The 22,359-nt window shown below is 45.0% G+C and overlaps 2 protein-coding genes across 2 annotated transcripts in view; one reads left to right on the top strand and one right to left on the bottom strand.

Annotated features, from left to right (window-relative positions):
* Window positions 1-22,359, bottom strand: part of LOC135368606 (la-related protein 7-like) — a 175,204-nt gene that overhangs the window by 63,806 nt on the left and 89,039 nt on the right. Inside the window, exon 4 of the mRNA XM_064601996.1 lies at window positions 3,934-3,987. Within this exon, the coding sequence (XP_064458066.1) occupies window positions 3,934-3,935 (2 nt within the window). The 5' untranslated portion in view covers window positions 3,936-3,987. The remainder of the gene's footprint in view (window positions 1-3,933; window positions 3,988-22,359) is intronic.
* Window positions 1-22,359, top strand: part of LOC135368607 (bone morphogenetic protein 2-like) — an 86,531-nt gene that overhangs the window by 17,210 nt on the left and 46,962 nt on the right. The gene's annotated exons all lie outside the window — the stretch shown is intronic.

Here is a 22,359-nt window from a genome sequence, read left to right as displayed (position 1 = left end):
AAAACGACATCCGGTTTCGCAGCAAACACGCTCTGCGCCAACCACAATGCCGATTCATACAGTTATCGCTTCTGATTGGAGGAGAGAGAGGGCAGTTATCGCCTTTTTACGGCAATTCAAATTGCCACAAAGAGGCGTACGCCTCCCATTTTCAACAAATCAGGGAAGTGACCGATATCATTCTGCATGGTGGCTGGTTCCGAGCATCTTTAGTCGCGGAAGGACCGAAAATCTTCGCGGCACCGGAAGTTGTGATGGGGGCTTGTTTATGTTTACCCGAGAATGTCACGTATACGACCGGATCCGTTCCAAATCCACACGCACACGACAGGCATGCGCGCGCTTCTCCTGCTGTCTGATTGGATGCCGTCAATCTCTGCTTCCACAGGATCCATTCGTTGCCGGCTCAGTTTTCATTGCGTCTTTCTTCTAAACGGTAGCGCTGTATGAACTATAATTTTGCTTGCATCATAACTAATTGAAACGCAGACTTTCATTTCAGAACAAGTTGCTTTTGCATTTTAGTGCCTCTTTGACACACGATCCGCGCTAGCGGCTGTAGTCACGCACACAGACACATTCACGACGAATGATGATAATGCAGAAAGGTGAGGCGTTCTGTTTTAAGACACTGGCGATGTTCGTCCGGCTGGCCATCTGCCCAGTTCATAATTCGGGGCCTTACGTCGCGAGACAACTGCGATCACGAGCGACACCTTTAACCATGGCCTGTAACGCGCGCCGAAATATCGACAAACGGCACACCACATTTAGCGCCCCTCGCGGAAGACGGCGTCGTGTCTGAGCAAAACTTGTACCTTTCCACCAAGCTGCCACCATCCTCGGCAGGGGTTGAACCCGCGATCTTGGGATCAGCCAGGGGGCCGCGCTATATACACTTTTAGCAAAAAGGGTGGAGTAGTTGCACCCTTTATAGGAGGTAATAATTGTCGCATACGTTGTGCCTAAAAGGTTGCTACCTCACTCGCAAAACAGGACTTCACCGCATAGCACGTTGTCCGTCAACCATTGCCACGAATGACAGGGTTACAGCTCCTGATTCGGTGAGCGAGGGAGGGGGAGTACGCCTCTTTGTAGCAGCCTGGATATATACTAGTTGCTTTTACCACTCTTTTACACCCTTTATCAGACGCTATGGTGACCTACACTCTTAAAAATGAACTTCACCGCATAGCACGCTCCTTGCCACCATCATCTCGAATGATACCGTTATCTGCCCTGATTTGTTGAAAATGGGAAGCATACGCCTTTTCTGTGACAATTATGAACAGCATAAGTGTCACAAAAAAGGCGTACGCCTCCCATTTTCAACAAATCAGGGCAGATAACGATATCATTCGCGATGATGGTTGGCTAGGAGCTTGCTATGCGGTGACGTTCCGTTTTAACAGTGTAGGTGGTAACTATGGAAGTTACCACTTTTTCACACCCTTTTTTCTTAGAGTGATACCGACTCACACTGAGGATCACACTGCTGTGCTTTGAAAATTGTACGCATGCCGAGTTCTGTAAAAAAAGAACAAATTTTGTATAGATGTAATCAAAGCTTAGGAAAAGGAAAAAGGAAAGCTACTATTGCAAAGGGCAACACGTAACGTGCATCACTCAGAATCCAAACCGACAGCGAACTTCACAGCGCAATATCGCGAACAGAGGCTTGCCCGTAGGCCGTACCTGATCAGACGCTGTCATGCTCCTATACAGGGCGAACGGATAGTCGACGAGAGTATTTGGCAGCTTGATCAGTCGATTCCCTCCGGCACGCGAGAATCGCCTGTTTGTTCTCCCTGCTGTAACTACACTTCGCTTCAAGGCAAGAACGTCGACGTTTCTCGTTCCGTAGTGCTCGCTGTATTCCAGTTTCCAGTGCCCGTTTGCTCGCATCGTGATATGTAATACGCGGTGGGACATGGAACATGCAGAAATAGATGAAACGCTTTGCGAAAACCTCTTTGGTGCTGCCACGTATGCAGGAACCAGAGTGGTGGGGAATCTGCTGTTATTGAAGTGAGGAGAACACACACATTTCTGATGATGATAGGAACAAGAAAATCGGAGTCTGCGCAGGAGGGAGGTAAAATGGCGTAATAAACGGGCAGGGAGAGAAAAACGACAAATTTTGGTCTACCGCATACATGAGAGATCGAGGAAAGGACGAATACAGGCAGCATGTACATATAAACTCGAAAAAAAATTATTAGCGGCGGTTTTCTTTTTCTTTTTTTTTTTTGCTTTTTGTCCCGTTTATTGCAGCTACTCTGCAAGTTTGGCAACAAAAAACGGCCAAAAAAAGAGCAACCATTTTCGGAGCAACCATATTTCTGAAAAAAAAAAAAAAAAGAACCTGTGAACTTCCCGAAGCTTCACGGCATAGGACTATACGGGCCATAGTGCTCATCACGTACCAGCCAAACATTCCCCCCCTACCAATATATAGGCTGAACACGGAACGAAAGGTTATCGCGACGCGACGCTGTTGAGTTTACGCAGAAACTCCATGGACCGGAGGGAGCCATTGTATATACCCATCCTCTGTCGTGTGTGGGGTCCGGCGCGCACAAGGCAGTCGACTTCCAGACCGCCAAAGCAAACTCGCAAGATCAACATTTTACGCAAATGAGTTCCTATGCGTCGTCGTCGTCGGGGGTTCCATGCTTGTCCCGCGTTCTCATTGAAATTCCGCGCTCGTACGACGGCAGCTCCCTTCTCCGCACGGCAGTAAATAAGAGGGGAATGCGGGACATTCAGAAACAAAACGTCGTTGTACGCGGTGTAAATCAACACTTTGTCGCATCGTAAGGTGGTACGCATGTAATTTGATTTGGTTTTCTTTTTACAGTTACTGTGTCTCTAGTATATGTATACAGAGTCCGCTTCTACGTTTTTTTTTCTCGTTCGTCAACACTTTCAAAAGTGTACAAAGAAGAATGAAAAGGACAAGAGAAAGAAAGAAAGCACAAGCCCGTAAAGCATACTTTCCCGCAACTCGAGTGCAAGTGTGGCAAAACCAGCTCGCAAGCAGCCGGCCATTGTTATCGACCGTGCTCAGTGATTAGCGTATTTGCTCGTTTTCTCTTTTCATGTCGCATTGATTTTTTTTTACGTCCTTAGTAACGTAGCGGTGACAGCGCTACGCGTCAGGCAGCTCACTCTAAAAACAGAACTTCACCGCATAGCACGCTGTGCGCCAACCATTGCCACGAATGATAGGGTTATCGCCTCTGATTCGAGGAGAGACGGGTTGCGTGCGCCTTTTTGTGGCAATTTGGATATATGGCAATTGCCACAAAAAGGCGTACGCCTCCCTCTCTCCTCGAATCAAAAGTGATAAGCCGATCATTCGCGGCAATGTTTGGCGCACAGCGTGCTATGTGGTGAAGTTCTGTTTTTTAGAGTTCAGAATGATACCTTTATCACTGTGGATTTGGTGAAAACAGGAGGCGTAAGCCTTTTCGGGACACTTATGTAGTCATGTTAAGTGTCCCAAAAAGGCGCATGCCCAGCGCTTTCCACAAATCAAAAGTGATAAAAGTATCATTCTGTGCAAATGTTTGCCTTCAGCGTGCTATGCGGTGAAGTTCTGTTTTTAGAGTGTTGAGCAAGGAAGGTACCTCGGCTCTAAAACATGCTTATGTGGGATTCACCGCTGAGCATATCCACGTTACAAGTGAAAGCTTTTCATTTCCTCATTATGACAATTTGGGCGTACTCAATCTAAAGAACGTTTGCGTTGGAACTCCAACCAAATTGGCTTTTGGTGCTGTGCAGCTCTCATAACTGAAAAGTTGAGCTAGTTAAGTTAGGTGGGGTTGAGTTGAGTTGGGTTGAGTTGAGTTGAAAAGAAAATAATATGGAGATGTGGTTCTCTGAATGTGAAGCCGGCTGTTCCAGAACACTTGCAGCTGAACTTACATTGTTGAAAAGTCCACGGTGTGACATTGAGCAATGTTTCTACAGTCTTCTTATCTGCAAAAAGAAAAAGAAAAAAGGATGGATCACTTTATCTTTGCGTAGTACTACAAGAATGGATTACTCCATCGACAGTGCCATAAGCAGTCTGGCAAAATCTTGAGTCAAGGCGCATTTATAGTACGACGTAACTGTGCTGCGCGTACGCGCGCTGCACAGTTGCGCTACGCCAGGGGAAATCACACCCTCTATAGTCCAGTGGCTAGCGCGGCCGGCGGCATTCAACGCGCTAGGACGTCGCCCGCGCAGAATAGAACATGTTCTATTTTTCGCCGACCGCGTTCGCGCAGTCAGATCAGCGCAGTCGCAGTCGCGCTGCTGCAGTCACAGCGACTTTGCGCATGCGCAACGGTCGCAGGCCACTGCTGACGCGTGTCAGACTATAAACCCATATTTCCCCGATCGCTTTGCTTGGCGTGCCTGACTTCGGCTGTCGCTGACTGCGACGCCAAAAACGTTGGACTATATCTGCGCCTTTACTGTTTCGCATAGCCTGATGCGGAGCGTTTAAGATCACAAAGTGTAAGGCAACAAAGTAGGGCTGTGAGAATAGTAATTTTTAAACCGAAGCGAATAAAAAGCGAGCAATTACATACCCGAAGCAGCGAACTCCACACAATGTATCCTACACTCTTAGAAACGAACTTCACCACATAGCACGCTCCTAGTCACCCATCATCTCGAATGATATCGTTGTCTGCCCTGATTTGTTGAAAACGGGAGCCGTACACAGTTTTTGTGACAATAAGTATAAGTGCCACAAAAAAGGCGTACGCTTCCCGCTTTCAACGAATCAGAGCAGATAACTAAAACATTCGAGATGATCGTTGGCTAGGAGCGTGCTATGCGGTGAAGTTCATTTTTAAGAGTGTACACTACGCTTTGATCTTATAGCACAAGAGTTATGTTTTACATAGCCTTCGAGGCCACAGGATGCGTAAATGAATAAATATACGGATATACAGAACATGTACGCAGCGGCACCTAATTTGTTTTGGTGCTTACGAGTACAGCTCTGGAACAATTCGAATACATATATTCGGTTTGGAAGAGACGTCGCTTCGCGGCCTTAGTACAAAGAGACGGCTAAACCGCATCAAGCTACTCCTTGAGTTAAACACCGATGTATTTCTCTTCTTTCTCTATTTCTTTTTTTTTTTTTTTTCTTTTTAAGCAACGCATGTCACCAAAGTCCTCGCCTGTACAGGGTGACGCCCTTGCGTGGCACGTGCTTCTAGCAGGGCCCACCCAGTCGAAAAACGGCTGCCCCGTGAGCCACCCTTACTTTTTTGCGGGCCGCCTCTTTCGTCTGGAGGTCATTAATGTTGTCGGCTCACGGGTCTCTCGCCCACACGCTTGTCGTCGCTTCGTTGGAACGGGCGTTCGTTGCCATTGCGGCATTTAACATTTAGGAGTGCGTGGGGAAAAAAAATCGCTACTGAATACACCGGAAATGCGAGACGAGGTGGGAATCTGCAGGCGCTGTACCCTGTAATCATTTTACGACTAATTTGCCATACACCTCGCCCCAGTGATGATACACACCGTTAAAAACAGAACTTCACCACATAGCACGCTCCTTAACAACCGTCATTCCGAATAATCTCATTCTGTGTCCTGATTTGTTCAAAACAGGGGGGAGGCGCATATCTGGGACAAGATAATCTGGCCCACACTCTTAAAAATGAACTTCACCGCACAGCACGCTCCTACACTCTTAGAAATGAACTTCACCACATAGCACGCTCGTAGCCAACCATAATCCCGAATGACAACGTTCTCGCCCCTGATTTGCTGAAAACGTTGCCATTCGGGGTGATGGTTGGCTAGGAGCGTGCTATGTGGTGAAGTTCATTCTTAAGAGTGTGGTTGGCGTGGTATGTGGTGAAGTTCTGTTTTAAGAGTGTGCGTCCCTAACACAGAATTTTACTGTACATGATACGCGGAAGGTCACTGCCCAAGGTAACGTTATCCCACAATAGGAACTATCCCTAACGTTATCCCTCTCGATTTGTGGAAAACGCAGGGCGTACACCCTTTTGTGACAATCGACATAACTGCGTGTCACAAAAGGCGTCAATGTGCCATTTTGTGGCATCTTTTTTGTGGCTAAGAGTGTGAGGGCGAATCACTCCTGTGATAACTATATATAGTTCTCACAGGAGTGATTCGCAAAATCACTTATCTTACAAATCTTACAAATCAAAATCTTACAAAATTAAACAATGATGCTTCACCCTATGTCAGGTATAGGATGGGAACACAATACGTACTGCCTTTTAAAACCATTTCTCATTTGTGAACCGGAGGTTTTGCAATGTCGGAAAGAACGCAAGCAAAAGCATTAGGTTACGTTCAGTCTGTTTCTCTTGCCATCCGACGTTAATACCGGCCCTTACCGGAAAAAGCAGAATCGATTTTGCAGCACGAGTGGAGAAGTAAGCAATCAGTATATTTCTGTGTATCCAGGCGCCCATAAAAGAGAAAGCAAAAAAGAAGAAGAAGACAGACAGATAGAAAAGCTCCAAACGACACGTGTCACAAGTTTCTCAGTTGGCTGAAAAGTTCGAAGGCATGTGCAACAAAAGTCGACCCGAACAATAATTGCAGTAAGCTTTGTACACTGCGGAATGATACTGCGGATAGTATGTCTATCTGCAGTTGTGCGGAAAGCCCCCTAAATGCATACACTGCGTCACGGATGCATCTGCTGTTTCTTGTTGGACTGACTAAAACCTTTCCTATAATTTAGGCAAGTGACAAACCTTTTTTCTCTTTTTTTTTCTGTTTTGTTGGAGCAGAGACACTGCACCCTTAACTTCACCGCATAACACGCCCCTAACCTAATATCATGCTGGATGACATCGTACGCCCTTTTATGACACTTAAACAGTTACGTTAATTGTCACAAAAAGGAGTACTGGTGAGGTTCTGATTTAAGAGTGCGGAGCAGGGGGTCCTGACGCTGTCTTATCCCTTTTTGTTCGTGTACAAATACATTGAAACAATTAAAAGTAACAATTAATCAACAATTAACCCCTCAAATACGTGATTGAGTTAATTCGATAGTTAAGATGAGCACACCACAACATCCTATGCATGATCCGTAACAACGCGTTTTTTGTGTCACGTCCATGTGGTCCCTAATCGCATCCCCTTGAGGACTTGTGCCATAGCATTAGGGAACGCATAGGGAACAGTGATATTCCACGTTCGCTCGGACCTTATCAAGGCCTTGTGATCGTGTGTGTGATTTTTCAGTTTTTTTTTTCTTATTATTATTTCTATATTTCCTTCCTTCGTTTTCTTTTCTTTTTTTTGAATAGCAAGCCGACCTCTGTGTGGCTGACCTTTCCTCTTTTTTCTTTATATATCTTCATACCCCCCCCCCCCACACACACACACACGTTCGGTGTACTTCAGACTATCGTGCACGCTTAATCTTACGGTACAAAATGTTGATCACCCATCCGTCGGCTATTGGTTCACTACAAGAAACTTAAATAAGACGAGCAAATGAATGTGGGCAAAAACAACGTTGCGAGGAAATCACGCCATCTGACGTTTTGACTCACCGATAGGCTATAGCTAACCAACCTTAAAAAGCATAAACAGAACACCCATCAGAGAACGGAAATTCATCGGCAGATATTCACCGGAGCGCGCGCACAGTCAGAGTTCGTTCGCAGACCCCCTGCTGTAACCACTTGCTTGCACATCATTTATCACTTTCGAACCTGCCGGTTCAGACTATATGCCTTTCTTCGTGATCAGCTTACCCTCCCACCTCACCCACTTCGAAACAAAGTAAAATTGAGCTAAGTAGAAAAAGGAAGGTACGAGCCCATACGGTAACGGAATCCGTTTCTTTCTCCTCTATCTCTCGTGGGGGGGCCGAGTAGCACGTCGTCCGGGAGATATCCACAATGTGCGCGAGAGAGAGAAGACGGGAGGGGGGGGGGGGGGCAGTAAAGAGCCATTATGTCTGTTTCGTGCTCTTGAAAACGCGTTAATGAGCTTTTCTTCGCGTGTTGCATTCCTCAGACGCCGCTTTTAATTGGATGGTGCGAGACTGGATATGGAATTTCCTCGAACGGACGTGCTCGTGCCATGACACATTTTGTTTGTTTGTTTCTTTTTTGCTCTCTTTCTTTCCCATTGAGCTGAAACGGAATAGCGGACCAGTTGGGTATGAAAGATGGAAGTCACTGAAAAGGTTAGTGAGCTGTAGGACTCGAACCCTACATCTTCTGGATTACCGAATTGTTGGGTATATTCATATATATTTGTTTATTATATATTATATTATAATAGCTATATTAGATTAGCTACTTATATAGCTATATATAAGAGCTATAGAAAACGATCGTTACGATTTGTACGCATGTTCTCACTTGACATGACAATGACGTACGACGTTAAATGTTTTGTCATCGAGAATGTAATAGCAACCATGCAGTGTGAGTCTATATCTCAAAACTACAAAGATAATACGAGCTTTCGTATTCTACGAAGATAAGTGTTGCTATAACGATCAAAATTAGCATACTAATCGAATAAGGCAAGTAATGAAAATATCAGCAATTAGAAAGCGCCGGCTGGTAGCGCCGAGGAATAGAATAACGATCCCGGAGTATCATTTGTCATATCACCACGAGGATCATTTATTTACCTGAGGTATATCCGGGATGCTGTCGCGTATTGATACTCTATTAGTATTATACCTTCTACTATCTTCGTAACTGAATTTTTGCGTATTGTTTGCTTATAAGACGCCAATATAACAAATAATTACTTCTACTTATCTGATACAGATTACGTCTTGCTCTGTTTTGGCGCGTGATAAAAGGGTGGACCTACGCTTGGGCACAAGGGTCTTTTTTCTTTATTTTTACCAGCAGGTTCGTTGCAATGGGCATGTACATGCGCTGGGATGTTCCGATATACACTCTTAAAAATGAACTTTACCTCATAGCACGCTCTTAGCCAACCATCATCTCGAATGATATCGTTATCTGGCCTGATTTGTTGAAAACGGGAGGCGTACGCCTTTTTGTGACACTTATGCTGTTCATAATTGTCACAGAAAAGGCGTACGCCTCCCGTTTTCAACAAATCAGGGCAGATAACGATATCACTCCAGATGATGGTTGGCCAGAAGCGTGCTATGAGGTGAAGTTCATTTTTAAGAGTGTACGGTTCTAACATATTCATATTACATTACATATTCTAAACCACTTATCATATTTATCACATACATCATCCTTATTGTATATAGCTCTAACACACTTAACGCAACGTACAGCATACGAAGCATATCTTACAAATTACAATGTAAAACTAATTCACTTCATCCGTACTAAATTGTATTGAATTTAAAACAAGTCAATACATTCTTAAAAATGAACTTCACCACATAGCACGCTCCTAGTCAACCATCATCTCGAATGATATTGTTATCTGCCCTGATTTGTTGAAAACGGGAGGCGTACGCCTTTTTTGTGACACTTACTGTTCATAATTGTCACAAAAAAGGCGTACGCCTCCCGTTTTCACCAAATCGGGGCAGATAACGATATCATTCGAGATTATGGTTGGCTAGGAGCGGGCTATGCGGTGAAGTTCATTTCTAAGAGTGAACAGATTGTACATACTAAAGTTATCAATTTCTGAAACAGATTTGGGCAAACTTACATTTCTTTTTCGAAGCGCAACTGAACGGATCCCGCCACCAGAGACAAACAACTGTACACATTTTTCACTGTTTAGAAAAAAAAAGTGCAACGTTTCATCATATGTATGTAACCCCACTGATATTGCTGCTGTATCATGTAGTTATCATTGTTGTGCTTGTTGTATTCTTTGTAATTTACTCGTCGCATTAATACTTTTTGTAACCGTTAGATTTCCCACTAGTTCCTCTGTCGCACGTGTATCAAGCGTTTTATACCTTCGCGTGAAATAATAATAAATACATCAATACACCTTTCACACCGAGGTGTAAACAACCGCAATTATACGCACCTCTACGAGGGCGTGCACATGTCGTTTTCATTTCCCGTAACTACAGTTAGCAGGAACTCAAAATATTCTTAAAACTCTTCAAATGAACCAGAAGCTAGTCGATATGAACCGATGATTAGGTGCGCTCAAAAGTTTCCGCGAAGCGAGAAATAATTCCCGAAGCATTGATGAGTCTCTCTCGCTCTCTCCCCGCACACATCGAAATATTCGGCGCTCCCAAGAGTAAGATTGAATACGGGAGGTTTTCGAACTTGAAAATCGCGGTTGTCATCAGCAGACCAAGCAGAAAATTGAGGAGGAGGGGTGGGAGGGAGCTATGAATGATGAGCTCGCCGAAAGCTCGCTATTGATCTCGCTTTTTTTTTTTTTTCGACTTGCCAGCTCAAACTTTTCTCCGTCGTTAGCGCGTCGAATACGAGAGACGACACCGAAGATCGGAACCGACAGGAAGATATCGGCTATCGAAAACCTATATTACCCTGTTACTTCCCACATACACAGGCATATTCCCCGTACATAGTGTGTACATAGAGCTGTACATATAGTTTGGAGATTTCCTCGGCGATATGGGGAACATATTAGACATCCTTATAGCTATGCTATAGTGCCTGGCTCAGTAATCAACGTGCTGGCTTTTGCAGCGGTGAAGTCTCCGCTGCGACGTCGAAATTTTTGTTATCTCGCCCGCTAGCAGTTGCTTATACATGGTTTATCGCTTATGGGAAACTCAACTGGTCGTTGTAGCTCAGACAACGTTACACCGACTTGCACTCTTAGAAATGAACTTCACCGCATAGCACGCAGCTAGCCAACCATCATCTCGAATGATATCCGTTATCTTCACTGATTTGTTGAAAACGGGAGGCGTACGCCTTTATTGGGACAGTTATGAACAACATAAGTGTCACAAAAAAAGGCGTACGCCTCCCGTTTTCAACAAATCAGGGCAGATAACGATATCATTCGAGATTATGGTTGGCTAGGAGCGTGCTATGTGGTGAATTTCACTTTTAAGAGTGTGTGTGCATACACTCGTCGCTTCAGTGCAAAGTGGGTGACGTTTCATTGGTCGTACCTATTCGCTCTTCGTTCGTTCGTACCATCACCATGACCACCATCACTGGCATACTACCCTGCTTTTCACGAAAACGACCAGCAAATTTTTTCGTTAATAAATAGGTTGTTACTTGTTAGTTGTACTATTGTAGAGGTAAAAAATGTATATGCGTTTTTACCTCTAAAAGTAAAAGGTACAGTCTTAAAACTGCCAATTCTCACACGTTACCTCTGAAAACGGATAACTCCTGCAGTAGAAGTTACATAATGGGTAACGAGCTTAGACGAAACTCTCTGGTGGCCAGAGGGTACAGGCAGAGTCATGATAACCCGCATGGGTTACACGCTGAGAATGTGGTGGATGTAATCCGTAAACAAATTGTTACTCGTAAATATAAACCGGTAACGCTTATGATGGTTTTATGTGCACTGTGCCAGCGGAATACTTTCAGATTTGTGCGGCGAGACGAAGTAGTCACATCCTATTTCATAAATTTATGTGAACAAACATTACCGCGTACAGTGCAGAGAAAGAGCGGACTTGAGAATTAATTTAATTAGTTTCAGTGTATTTTCGGCGCGCTTTCGATCTTGACGGTCAAACACGTCCCAGTATTACGCGATCTTGTGCAATGCCGTGGTTATCGCATACCTTCAACTTTTAGAGGTAAAAACGCATATACATTTTTTGTCTGTGGAAGTGACCATTTTAAGAGTGTACTGCTGTCCGCATGCAATTTATTTTTTCTTCGTGGCCGTCCGTATCGCATTGTTACAGAAGCTACCTACTTACTGTGCACGAAGAAAATATGAACATTGTAACTCCCTTTGACCCACTGCCTGGCTACACCGCAATACCCATATCGAGTCACGTGTTTCCCCACACAAGATGCACGGAACAGAAATGTAAAGGTGACAGGAACAATCCGCAGATTGCAGTCGGCACGAACTCCACTGTGGTGCTTTCAGTGCAATACAGCGCGCTTTCCAGCGGACCAGTGTCGTGTCCTCACTCTATTTTGGTCCTCAAGCTCAAGGTTTCTACTAAGACGCATATTTACCAGCTAATCGTCCTCCTTTCAGTTTTATCAACCTAACAGAGTCTGTGCATTGAGTCATCACTTATTCAAATAGGTCATTGCAGGAGACAGCACAGTCATTTTGTTTTCTTTTTCTGTGGCTTGGTTGCACTGAAATCCATTTTGTCGGTCGGACCAACTTTTTTATCGTTTCCGTACCGCGTCCCTAGCCTGTTCATGCGAGTGGTCCCGCTATACGATACTTAACCAGGTCGACCCAGGGTTACGCCTTCGAGTACCACCTTCCTTTACGCGACAAACGACAACTGTCCTGCATAGGCTACGGCTCAATGTACCGTACAGCGCACGTCTCCTCTTCAAAATCGGAAAGCGAGACTCTCCGAACTGTAGTGAGTGTGGCGTTGTAGAGGATGTAGAACACATCCTTCTCAGGTGTCAGAAATACGTCGATGCCGAAGGACATTAGACACAAGCCTCTCTCGTGTGGACTCCCGAGCCTTCGACATCACGAAACTGTTAGGTCCTCCTCCGTCCGACAAGGCGCTGAGGGCACTTGAAGACTTTTTGCATGCAACCGGGCTTATGGACATCCTATGACATGTGTGATGTGTCCTGTGTGCCCCCGGCGATTCCGCCACTTTACTCTCACTTGGGCGCAGCTCTTGAACTTTTGACCTACATGTTGAACTCCATTATCATCTCTGTTCGTCTCTGGACATCATCCCTTTGTGTTTTCATCATCTCATCATCGGTTTGAACTTTCTGTATTAAGTGTACCGGGGTAGCCAGTTTGACTTCGTCGAAACTAACATCCCCATTTTTTCTTTATTCACATCACATCACATCACGATGCTTAATTAGCATTCCTTTGCCGCTGGTCATTACAGGACATCCTAGCAGGGTTGTATACCTAAATTTCCTTGGAAGGCCAAAGGACTCAACCTCGGCTTATCATTTCGAATCCACCACCACCACGCACCACAACAAAAGTCCTGCCATTTGAAGGAAACCTCTTTTCGAGATATTCGCGTCAATCTACGGAGTTCTATTCAACGACCTCTTCTACGTTTTCATCCTAAAAGAAATATGTATTCAGAACGTCAAAACATCCTGCTTCTCTATCCCAAAAGTCTGCAACGAAACGAAACCCGACATTTTTTTTCTCTCTCCCTCTCTCTCTTTCTCAAGGAAGCAACTTCAGAATTTCTTAAAAAGGGAGAAACACAAAACGTAAAAAAAAACATATAAAATGTGGAGACCTACGTAATAAAGAAATGTATGTGTATAAAAAAGAAAATTCATCCACACCAGACGCGTGGCAGCTGAAGGAAAAAAAAGGGGGGGAACCCTGACCACGACGACAAGCGATTGCTCCCAAGACTGCCCCCTTTTTATTGCCTCCTTTATTTATGACGGCACCGAATTTATTGCCATTTGCCCAGGCCTCCCATAACGGCCGCTGCTAGCAGCAGCAGCGGCGAGAAATCTCGAATAGAGACTGGACTTCAAGAAGTCGTAACGTGAAATCGCGCTTTATGGCAGCGAAAGACTCGTGCTATACGATACACGGCACTCCACATATCCCTCTTTCTACAAGAATGAGGAAGGCCTGTTTTCCCATAAGGTCGTCTCCGCGAAGTTCTGCTGCGGAGTCAAGCGAAGAGCGGCGCCCGTGAGTAATTGAAAAGGAGTCGCATTGTGGCATTTGCATTGCAGAGGCTTGCGTGTAATGTGTAGGGGAAGTGCACTCAACACAAATGTACAGAAAAAGGAAAGAATAAAGGAAAATGCAGAATGGAAGCATTGAACTTAGAATACGGGCTCGCAATATACCCGTTTCCAGGATCCCAGCGTGCATTACATGATTTTACGTCAGCGCATGCGCAGGAGACGCGTGTTATGTAGCGAAAAATGTGGAAAACGAAAATGTGCAATGGAAACATCAAACGTAGAATACGTTCGTTTGGCTCGCAATACCAGTTTTCACCGTCCGAGCGTGCGTGCGTGATTTTACGTCAGCGCATGCGCAGGAGACGCGTGTTATGTAGCGAAAAATGTCTAAAACGAAAATGTGCAATGGAAGCATCAAACGTAGAATTCGTGCGTTCGTTGGGCCCGCAAAACCAGTTTCCACGGTCCGAGTGTGCGTCACGTGATTTTGCGTCAGCGCATGCGCAGGAGACTCGTGTTACGTAGCGAGAAACGTTGGAAAACGAAAATGTACAATGGGAGTATCAAGCGTTGAATACGTTCGTTGGGCTCGCAATACCAGTTTCCACAGTCCGAGCATGCGTCACGTGATTTTACATCAGCGCATGCGCAAAAGACTCGGCTTGGCAGTCGTTCCAAAGCCTCCTATGCTTCCAGCATGTTCTCAAAGCGTGAGGCTGACAGAGCTCAGCTGCAGCTGCTCAGGCACTCGGTTAGAGCTTCGGGCAATAATGTTTATTTACATGACGTCACTCGCAGGAAGGGGGGGGGGGGCACAGTTGCTAACGGATTTGCCCCCATGATGTAGGGCCTCAGATCCTGACAGCCCAGACCTTCATCATCGTCATCATATTCGTCCTTCATGTGGTTTTTCTGAGTTCTTTTACTACGCGAATATTATCTTTGCCATATCCAGTAACTTCCATGACATTTTCAACGTTAATAGCTTTTTGCTCTGAGCTCCCCAGATGGTGACTAATGTGAATAAAAGATGCGTTCATTCATTCATTCATTCATAACAGTCTTCTAAATAGCGTATACGGCACCGAGAGAAAACCGAAACCAAGCTTCGCCAGACTTGCATCACGGCGGCGATCTCGCGTCAAAGCTAGTGCCCTCTAGAGGTGCGACGTCAGTGAATGAACTCTGTAGTACAGTATGTGACGCTTGGCTCATACAAGGAGTGCGTGAGTATTTCAGGAAGACATCGGATAAATTTTACATCACGTAATGCCGTGACAGCGCTCCCGTGTCCAATTCTTTGTACTGAGGGTCACCGAATTTGTTCTGGTCTGGTCAGTTCTTCTTTCCAAGACATGTATACAGTACATGCGATGAACGTGCAAAATGCCGTTAGAAAATAAATTGGACATCATGCACTTTCGTTAAGTTCACTAAAAATGCCAAATGGCACTATCAAATGCAACCACATAATGGGGAGTTTAAATTGTCCCCTTTACCACTTCAGATCCAACTCAGTGCCGCCGCGACTGCGCATGCACCAGATGAGCGGGAGAGGTTTTCGTGTACGAAAGGCTATCGCACTCCGACTCATTTATCGGAATTTACCGGGATTTATCGGAAGCCTTTCGTGTGTGTCTCCGTCACCAGAAAACTTTGAAAGCAAGATGGCGAACAGTGTGCCCGGTACTGTTGTGGCAGGAAAAGTCACCGTTCCCAATCACCAACATTCACCCTATAGTCGCATGAAACGTCAAAAATGTATCTAATGTCACCTACGGGCGTTTTAATGCCGAAACAGTAGTTAATCTTCTGTAAAAGATTCACGACAGATAGCGCTCTGTGCTACGCTGGCTGGAATGAGTCGTGTGTGCTTTATCGGAGAATTTTCGCGCCGCCAGCTAAACCACGGAAATGGGGAGTCGCGGAAATTACTTCCCGAATCATGAGTCGTTTCCTTTTTTTTTCGGGGCAGTTATGGACGGGAACACGATTCGTTGGGCGCACTAAAACTCCCTATTAAGCCGCCTTGCGGCCCATTCGAGAATCACCTATACATAGGGAGTGACTTTTTCGGGTTAAACCCGATTCCGCACGGTTATCCCCCCCCCCCCCCCGAACTGACCTCTCCGACCGATTCGGGTTAAACCCGATTTCTACCCGAGTTGCATTCACTACGAAATCCTCAAGTGACGTTTCCACTGAAGACGAACCAAGGTCACCACGTGTAACACATGTAAGAATGTGTTACGTTACGCTCCCAGAAATACACCCATGTGTGTCAGCACTGTCTATGCATTCGGGAATTAGCACTGGTAGGTCACAAAAAAAAAAGAAAGAAAGGAAGAAATGGAAGAGACTTAATAGACAAGAGGAGAAACAAAAACACCCGAAGGCACAATTATCGCTCGAATTCTCCCCAAATTACAGATTTAAAAATGGCGCCCCCACCCTCAGACCCACCGAGTCTGAGAAAGGCATTTAACCCGAAAAAGTCACTCCCTACAGGCTATACACCCCGATTTTCCTCTACACACACTGTCATCATCACAAAGTTCGAAGCAAAGTCCCTGAATTCCATAACGGGAGCGAAATCGGCAGATATTGCAGGCGACGGCGCTTTACTGTATTTCCGCATGAGGATATGCTAGAATCGTACCTGCCTGCACCCGGTATTACTTCAGTTCGTGTTTCGCCGTGCCAGTTTCTTATACGTTTAATAAAGTGAACGTCGTCGAAGGGCCTCCCGCAGAAGTATGTGATAAATGGATTCGAATAAACCACGACCGCCCTGATATGTAGGCTCGTTATACAGCAGCGGGAGCTTCGATAAATATAAAAGAAATATAAAACGAAAACTAGGAAATTAAATCTGCGACGCTGTCGAGCACTAGCGAGGTAATGCCTTCTTGAAAATCAGTCTGCGAAAGAAAAATCTGTTTCAAGGTTCAAGTTACGAGAATCGCATACCGTTGCAAAAAAAAAGAGGAATGCTGATTGGCTAGTTACAACAGCTAGACACATGCTGAAATAAACACGCAGGTGGAGCTTGCATAAACTACCTGAAGCAGTATTGACGGTACGGTAACGCTATACTAGATTGAGACGAATCATGAAATGTTGAACACTATACAGTCGCTTCCCAAATAGAGCGCATTCCAAAGTAATATTTTCAGGGCACCACGCTCTCTCAGAAGTATCAAGATCTACATTTTCCTCTTTAAGAAAGTATTTACTTTAAAATACCACTTAATGATACATCAGTGACTGAAGACCCCGTGCAATGCAACGTTTTTTTTTTTTTTTTTTTTTTTTCTGTTCCTTCCTACCTCATTCAAACATGGCACGCGAAGCTACCCGAACGACATAATACGCAAGCTGAATATTGCCGTAAAAAATCTACACAGTTTCTGAAAGCTGCTGAGAGCGATTTTCCTCACTTTCCTCAAACAAAAAACTCCTCCTTTACTTTCAATGAGTTGGTTTATACATATATTTTTTAACCCGACACATAACTTACTTCGTTAAGAGCGAAACTTTTCCGTGTTTTTTTCTGAAACAAAATTTCGTCGAAACGAAATTTATTCACGCAGACACGGCATACAATACCAGCGGAAATAGAAATCACGTTCCGATAAAACACTCGAGGCCCGCGGAACAGCAAATTACAGGGCGTTGCTTAGAAGAATTCGTTCTTCCTCCTCGCACACATGCTGAAAGAGAGAAAGTGAAAGTGCTAGTAATGAAGGAAGGACGGGAGTGAGCGAGTGAGTGAGGGAACAGGAGGCAAGAGAAGATGCACACGGCACCCACTGACGGTAGTGGTGGTAGTATAGAACCCGATCTAATCGATACAAGGGTTCCAGTAAACGGGGCCGCTGTTTGATCGCTGAACCGCAGCAGATGCTTCGGACACCACCCGGCACGATTAGTGCAGGTCACGTGACCCAATCATTGGCAACACTCCCCTCCTACCACCCAAAAGAGAGATATCTCATGACGTCCAGCGCGCGGGTAAAACGATACTTCGGATATTGATACGTTTGCTGTGCCGGTGCGAGGCGGTGTTAGGCGCGTGTACGAGCGAGTTCGTGACCTCGCTGGAACACGGGGACACCGTTGGATCATCGGGAACTCGTGGTCGCGTCTGTGTATCGGGACTGAAGAGTGTGAAGAGGACTTTTGCGAAATGGTCTGCCACTTTTATGCAGAGAAAATAAAGTGGACGTTGATCACTATTTGACGTAGTACGAATAACTACTTTTAATCGCCAGTGTTTGTTCTACAGCGAACCCTCGTTATTATGACAATGGTCGTTCCCGAAAACTTTGGTCATAATGCGGAATGGTCATATTAACGGGGGGTCATATTGCAGAGGATTCACTACATTGTTTCCCAAGAGTATGGTCGTAAAGCGCGTATGTCAGATTATCGCGGGTCATATTAACGAGGGTTCACTGTACTACGCAACAATAAAAATACAATAAAATAAAGCACACCTATGCGAAGTTTGTTTTGAATTCCGCCTACGTCTCCTGAAACCTTTTCCTTCTATAGATCTGTAACTTGGTAGCCCAGGTCGCGCTGAAGATTGGAAGGTGATGGGTTCGAATCCTACCACCGGCTGTGCTATCTGAGGTTTTCCCTGGGTTTTTCGAAGACATACCAGACGAATGTCGGCACAGTTCCTCCTGAAGTCGGCCCAGGACGCATACTAACCCCCACCTATTCCCCACTCCTTCCTGCTGTACTCAGCAGCCCACATCTGAACGCCGCTCATAGCCGCCGTTGCTCCGCGGCGCTAACGGAATAATGATAAAAAAAAAAGATCCGTAATGCGCTTCAGTTTTGTCCGAGCCGCGACAATACTATGGGGAAAAAATAAAAGAAAAAGCAAATTGGGGGACAGTTACAGCTTCTAGGCCCTTAGATTGCAATTACTCCCTATATTTTAGTCCCCTGACACTGAAATTTATTCCTCAGCATTGCAAATAGTCTTAAACTGCGCAAATGGTCTCCCCTGAATGCAACAATATAGGAAAATGTTTACCCTTCGGGGGCGGATATGTTTAATGCTGATAAAAAAGAAAAAAGAAAAAGAAGGGAAAGGTTAGCCATGATGTAGGCCCTTCGTACCCTTCGGCACGCACAGTTTGAGAAACACTGTATTAAGCAATATTCGCGCGGAGATCGAACGGTGTCGGCGCGCTGCGGAGAAACGATGAACTACCGTAGTGTGGGTAGCTTCGTTGCGTCGTCTGCTTCTACACGTTCATTTTCCGCGTTCAGCGCAGTAGGTGGAGCATTGGGGAACCGAACAGTATCGTAACATCGCGACACAAGTGATCTTCCGGTGAATATACACAAGAATTACGGAAAAGAACCATCAACTCCGAACGTCGGCCGGCGTGATATCCACAATAGAAAGGTGACTGTTTCGCCCCCTATAGGTCGATCTCACAGCGAATATAGAATAAGAAACAGCTAGTGGCCCTTTCTTGACAAACTGTGCCGTAAGTATGTCACAAGGTTTTATAACTTGACATATCATTTAAAGTGAAAGCACATTTTCACTTATGCACAGCGATTATGTTCATATAGGACTGAGGACAAAGCGTGAAGTAGTGCTGACTCTGTGACATTCGTTTAGTCCCATGCACTAATGGTTGTGGCAATGTATTCATTTCCCAAGCGGGTTAAAACGACTCCCATTTTTCTTAGAGCGCACAGGAATCTTCGAAATCCAGCATCAGTGCAGCGTGGGAGGACATCCGGGACACTTACAGCATTACAAAATAAAAATCACACGAAAAGGCGTTTTAAATCTGGTTTAACACACGTCCACACCGCGAGGGTGGCGAGGGCCCTCATTGGCCCCAGAGCTCTGATTGGCCCACACGTAGAAGTTCACGTGGGTTAGCAGACGACGGAACCCGTAGACGAGCGACTGCGATGCCCCTAGCGTGATCTAAGCGACTAAAACCGCCAGATTCCTGGCACTCGTGTTCGGATGGCAACGGTCACGTGATCCAGCGCGGGCGCCGACCTAGCAGTTTCCGAGCGCTAGGCCGTATTGCCACGAAATGACCACCCGAATTCGCTATTAGTTACTTCTACATTTTTCTTTGCGTTGTTACCGCGTGATCGCCAGTTTCTTTTGCAGACGACACGTTAAGCCCATCAGCATGGCTGACACAGTATCGCGTTCTTTGCAAGTCGCTAATAATGACGTCCGCAATAACACAACGCTATTTAGATGGGCTGGCAAGATCCGCTCATAATGTGCGCTGTCTCTCTAAAGGCCCAAAAGCTCTTCTACTTATCACCGTGAAAGCCATTTGAGTCGATTTCCCATTTCTCCGACAAACTTCCCGGTCTTATCGTCTGCTTCTATCGCGCATGATCATAGCGCACCGTCCGAATTTCAACAGCCAACGAAATGGAAATGGTAATAACCCAATCCGACGGAAAAAGGAAACTATGATATACGTCTGGGAAAAAGTAATCGAGGGGTAATCTGTGAAATTTACATGGACGTGTTTCTTGTAATTGAAATGACTTTTTCGATACTGTGCTAGTATTTTTGGATAGAGGGATTCCTATAGCACCGGATGGATAACGAAACAAATGTGATGGTGACCCGTCTACGCTTATAACCAGAGGAGAGCGCGAACTATCCGCATCTGTTTGGTATCCGCGCAAGTAAGATCCGGGTCACATACTTTTTTAGGGATATCCGCTCGCACCGCAGAGGCGTGTGATTTTCAAAACGTTATATTCCTCATCCACAAACGCGGACGTGGAGCGGATAATATCCGCGTGGATCCGCGGACATCCCCGCACATACGCACAACTCTACCTATTACAGTATTAATAATTGTTGTTACTGTAATAGGTACAGTTGTGCGTATGTGCGTAATGAGTGCCTATTTCTCGTTTTTTTTTTTCTTTTCTTATCAACTCAAATAATAATTGTTGTTATTATTATTATTTCCACAAAAGCGATTGTGGTGGGAGCTGTGAAAGTATAAAGCATGCACAAAGTATAGAGTATACATACTGTAACGGGTGAATATCCATCAACAGTATACACTCCTAGCGAAAAGAAAATGATGTAATAAGCTCTGGTTTCAAAGGCGAAGATGGATGGCGCGTACTTAAAACATGTTCAACGTTAAAACATTACAACACATGCATTTCACCTGCGACATGTCCTGGTCCCAAAGTATCTCCCAAGTCGTTTCAAGTGCTAGCCGTCCCCTCGGATATACCCCCGCCGCAACCTCGGCTACTGCCCAGCGCCTGTTAAAAAAGTTGCTTATAGAGCGCTTATTATGCCTCACCTATATGGGATCATTATCACGAGAACCTTTCCCGCGCAGTGGAGAAGGTGCAGAACCGAGCAGCGCGCTATCCATAATTACGACCCCACTGTTAGTATCTCGTCATTGAAATTCCTCCTTTCACTCCTCCCATTATAGGTCTATACGACGTAAGGTTGACGGACTCTGTCTGTTTCACAATTTTTTTCTCAACAGCACGTTAGACACGGACCTGCTAGCGACAGCACCGTTTGTCTCAACGCGACGTGACCACGCAGCCATATCTCGATTATTTCTTGAACTCCTTCTTTCTTTTTTTATGCCGAATCCCGAAGTACTGGAATGATCTCCCGATGCAGCATTGCTGTAATTTATTACCACCACGAATTCAAGACAGCTGTGTCTAATCATATTCTGGGTAATTAATGTTATTACAAATTGTAACACCGTAACTTTTACACTATCGAATGCTAACTTCTTTTCACTCTACTTGTGACTAAGTGCATTTGCTTCATTATGTATTTTGTATTTTCTATTATTTCACTGTTTATAATTAAGCGTATTTTCTCCATTATTGTTTCCATTGTAGTTTCTGCAAAAAAGCATACCGTGTAACAATGTATTGTTGCTTTGAATCGTAATACAGCTAGTGACGAGTCCCTCCTATACGTTATGTTATGCCTTCTAGGACCTTTAACGTGTTTCAAATAAATAAATAAGTAAATAAAGAGAGAAACAGTAAGCACGAGTAAAGTACCGAAAACAACGAAGGAAATAACGAATAATTCGAACACACGTTCATAACAGACAAAGTAACGGCAAAACAATCGCGCAGGATTAACTCCGCCATGACGGCCATACAACGAAAATTAACGTTTACAATAAAATGAACCGCTCCAACAAAGACTCGTACGCTATTGTTGATGAATGTCGTTGGAACAAAACGCAGTTCACGAACCGTGAGGAACGCGCAAAATGTATGGCTCAGAGCATGATTTATCACCGTCGAGAAAAGACAAAGAAAGAACGTAGAAAAGCTTGCCGCTTTAGCTAACGGCGGAGCATGGAACTCACTCTATGTACGAGAGCGCTGGCGCTACGAAGAAGTAAGGAGCAGTCGCTCAGCATGCAATTCGTCATCGTCAAACACGCAGCAATAGCAGCTGAACTATGGGAGGGCCCCTCAAAGCGTTGCGAACAAATAGCTCTGTATTTATGTAGCAAGATGCTGGTCCGATGATGCGTTTCAATGGTAT

This window comes from Ornithodoros turicata, chromosome 9 (genome assembly GCF_037126465.1).
Source record: "Ornithodoros turicata isolate Travis chromosome 9, ASM3712646v1, whole genome shotgun sequence".
NCBI classification, from domain to species: domain Eukaryota; kingdom Metazoa; phylum Arthropoda; class Arachnida; order Ixodida; family Argasidae; genus Ornithodoros; species Ornithodoros turicata.
The sequence above is the reverse complement of the archived record's forward strand: the minus strand, read 5'-3'. Positions and strand labels throughout refer to the sequence as shown.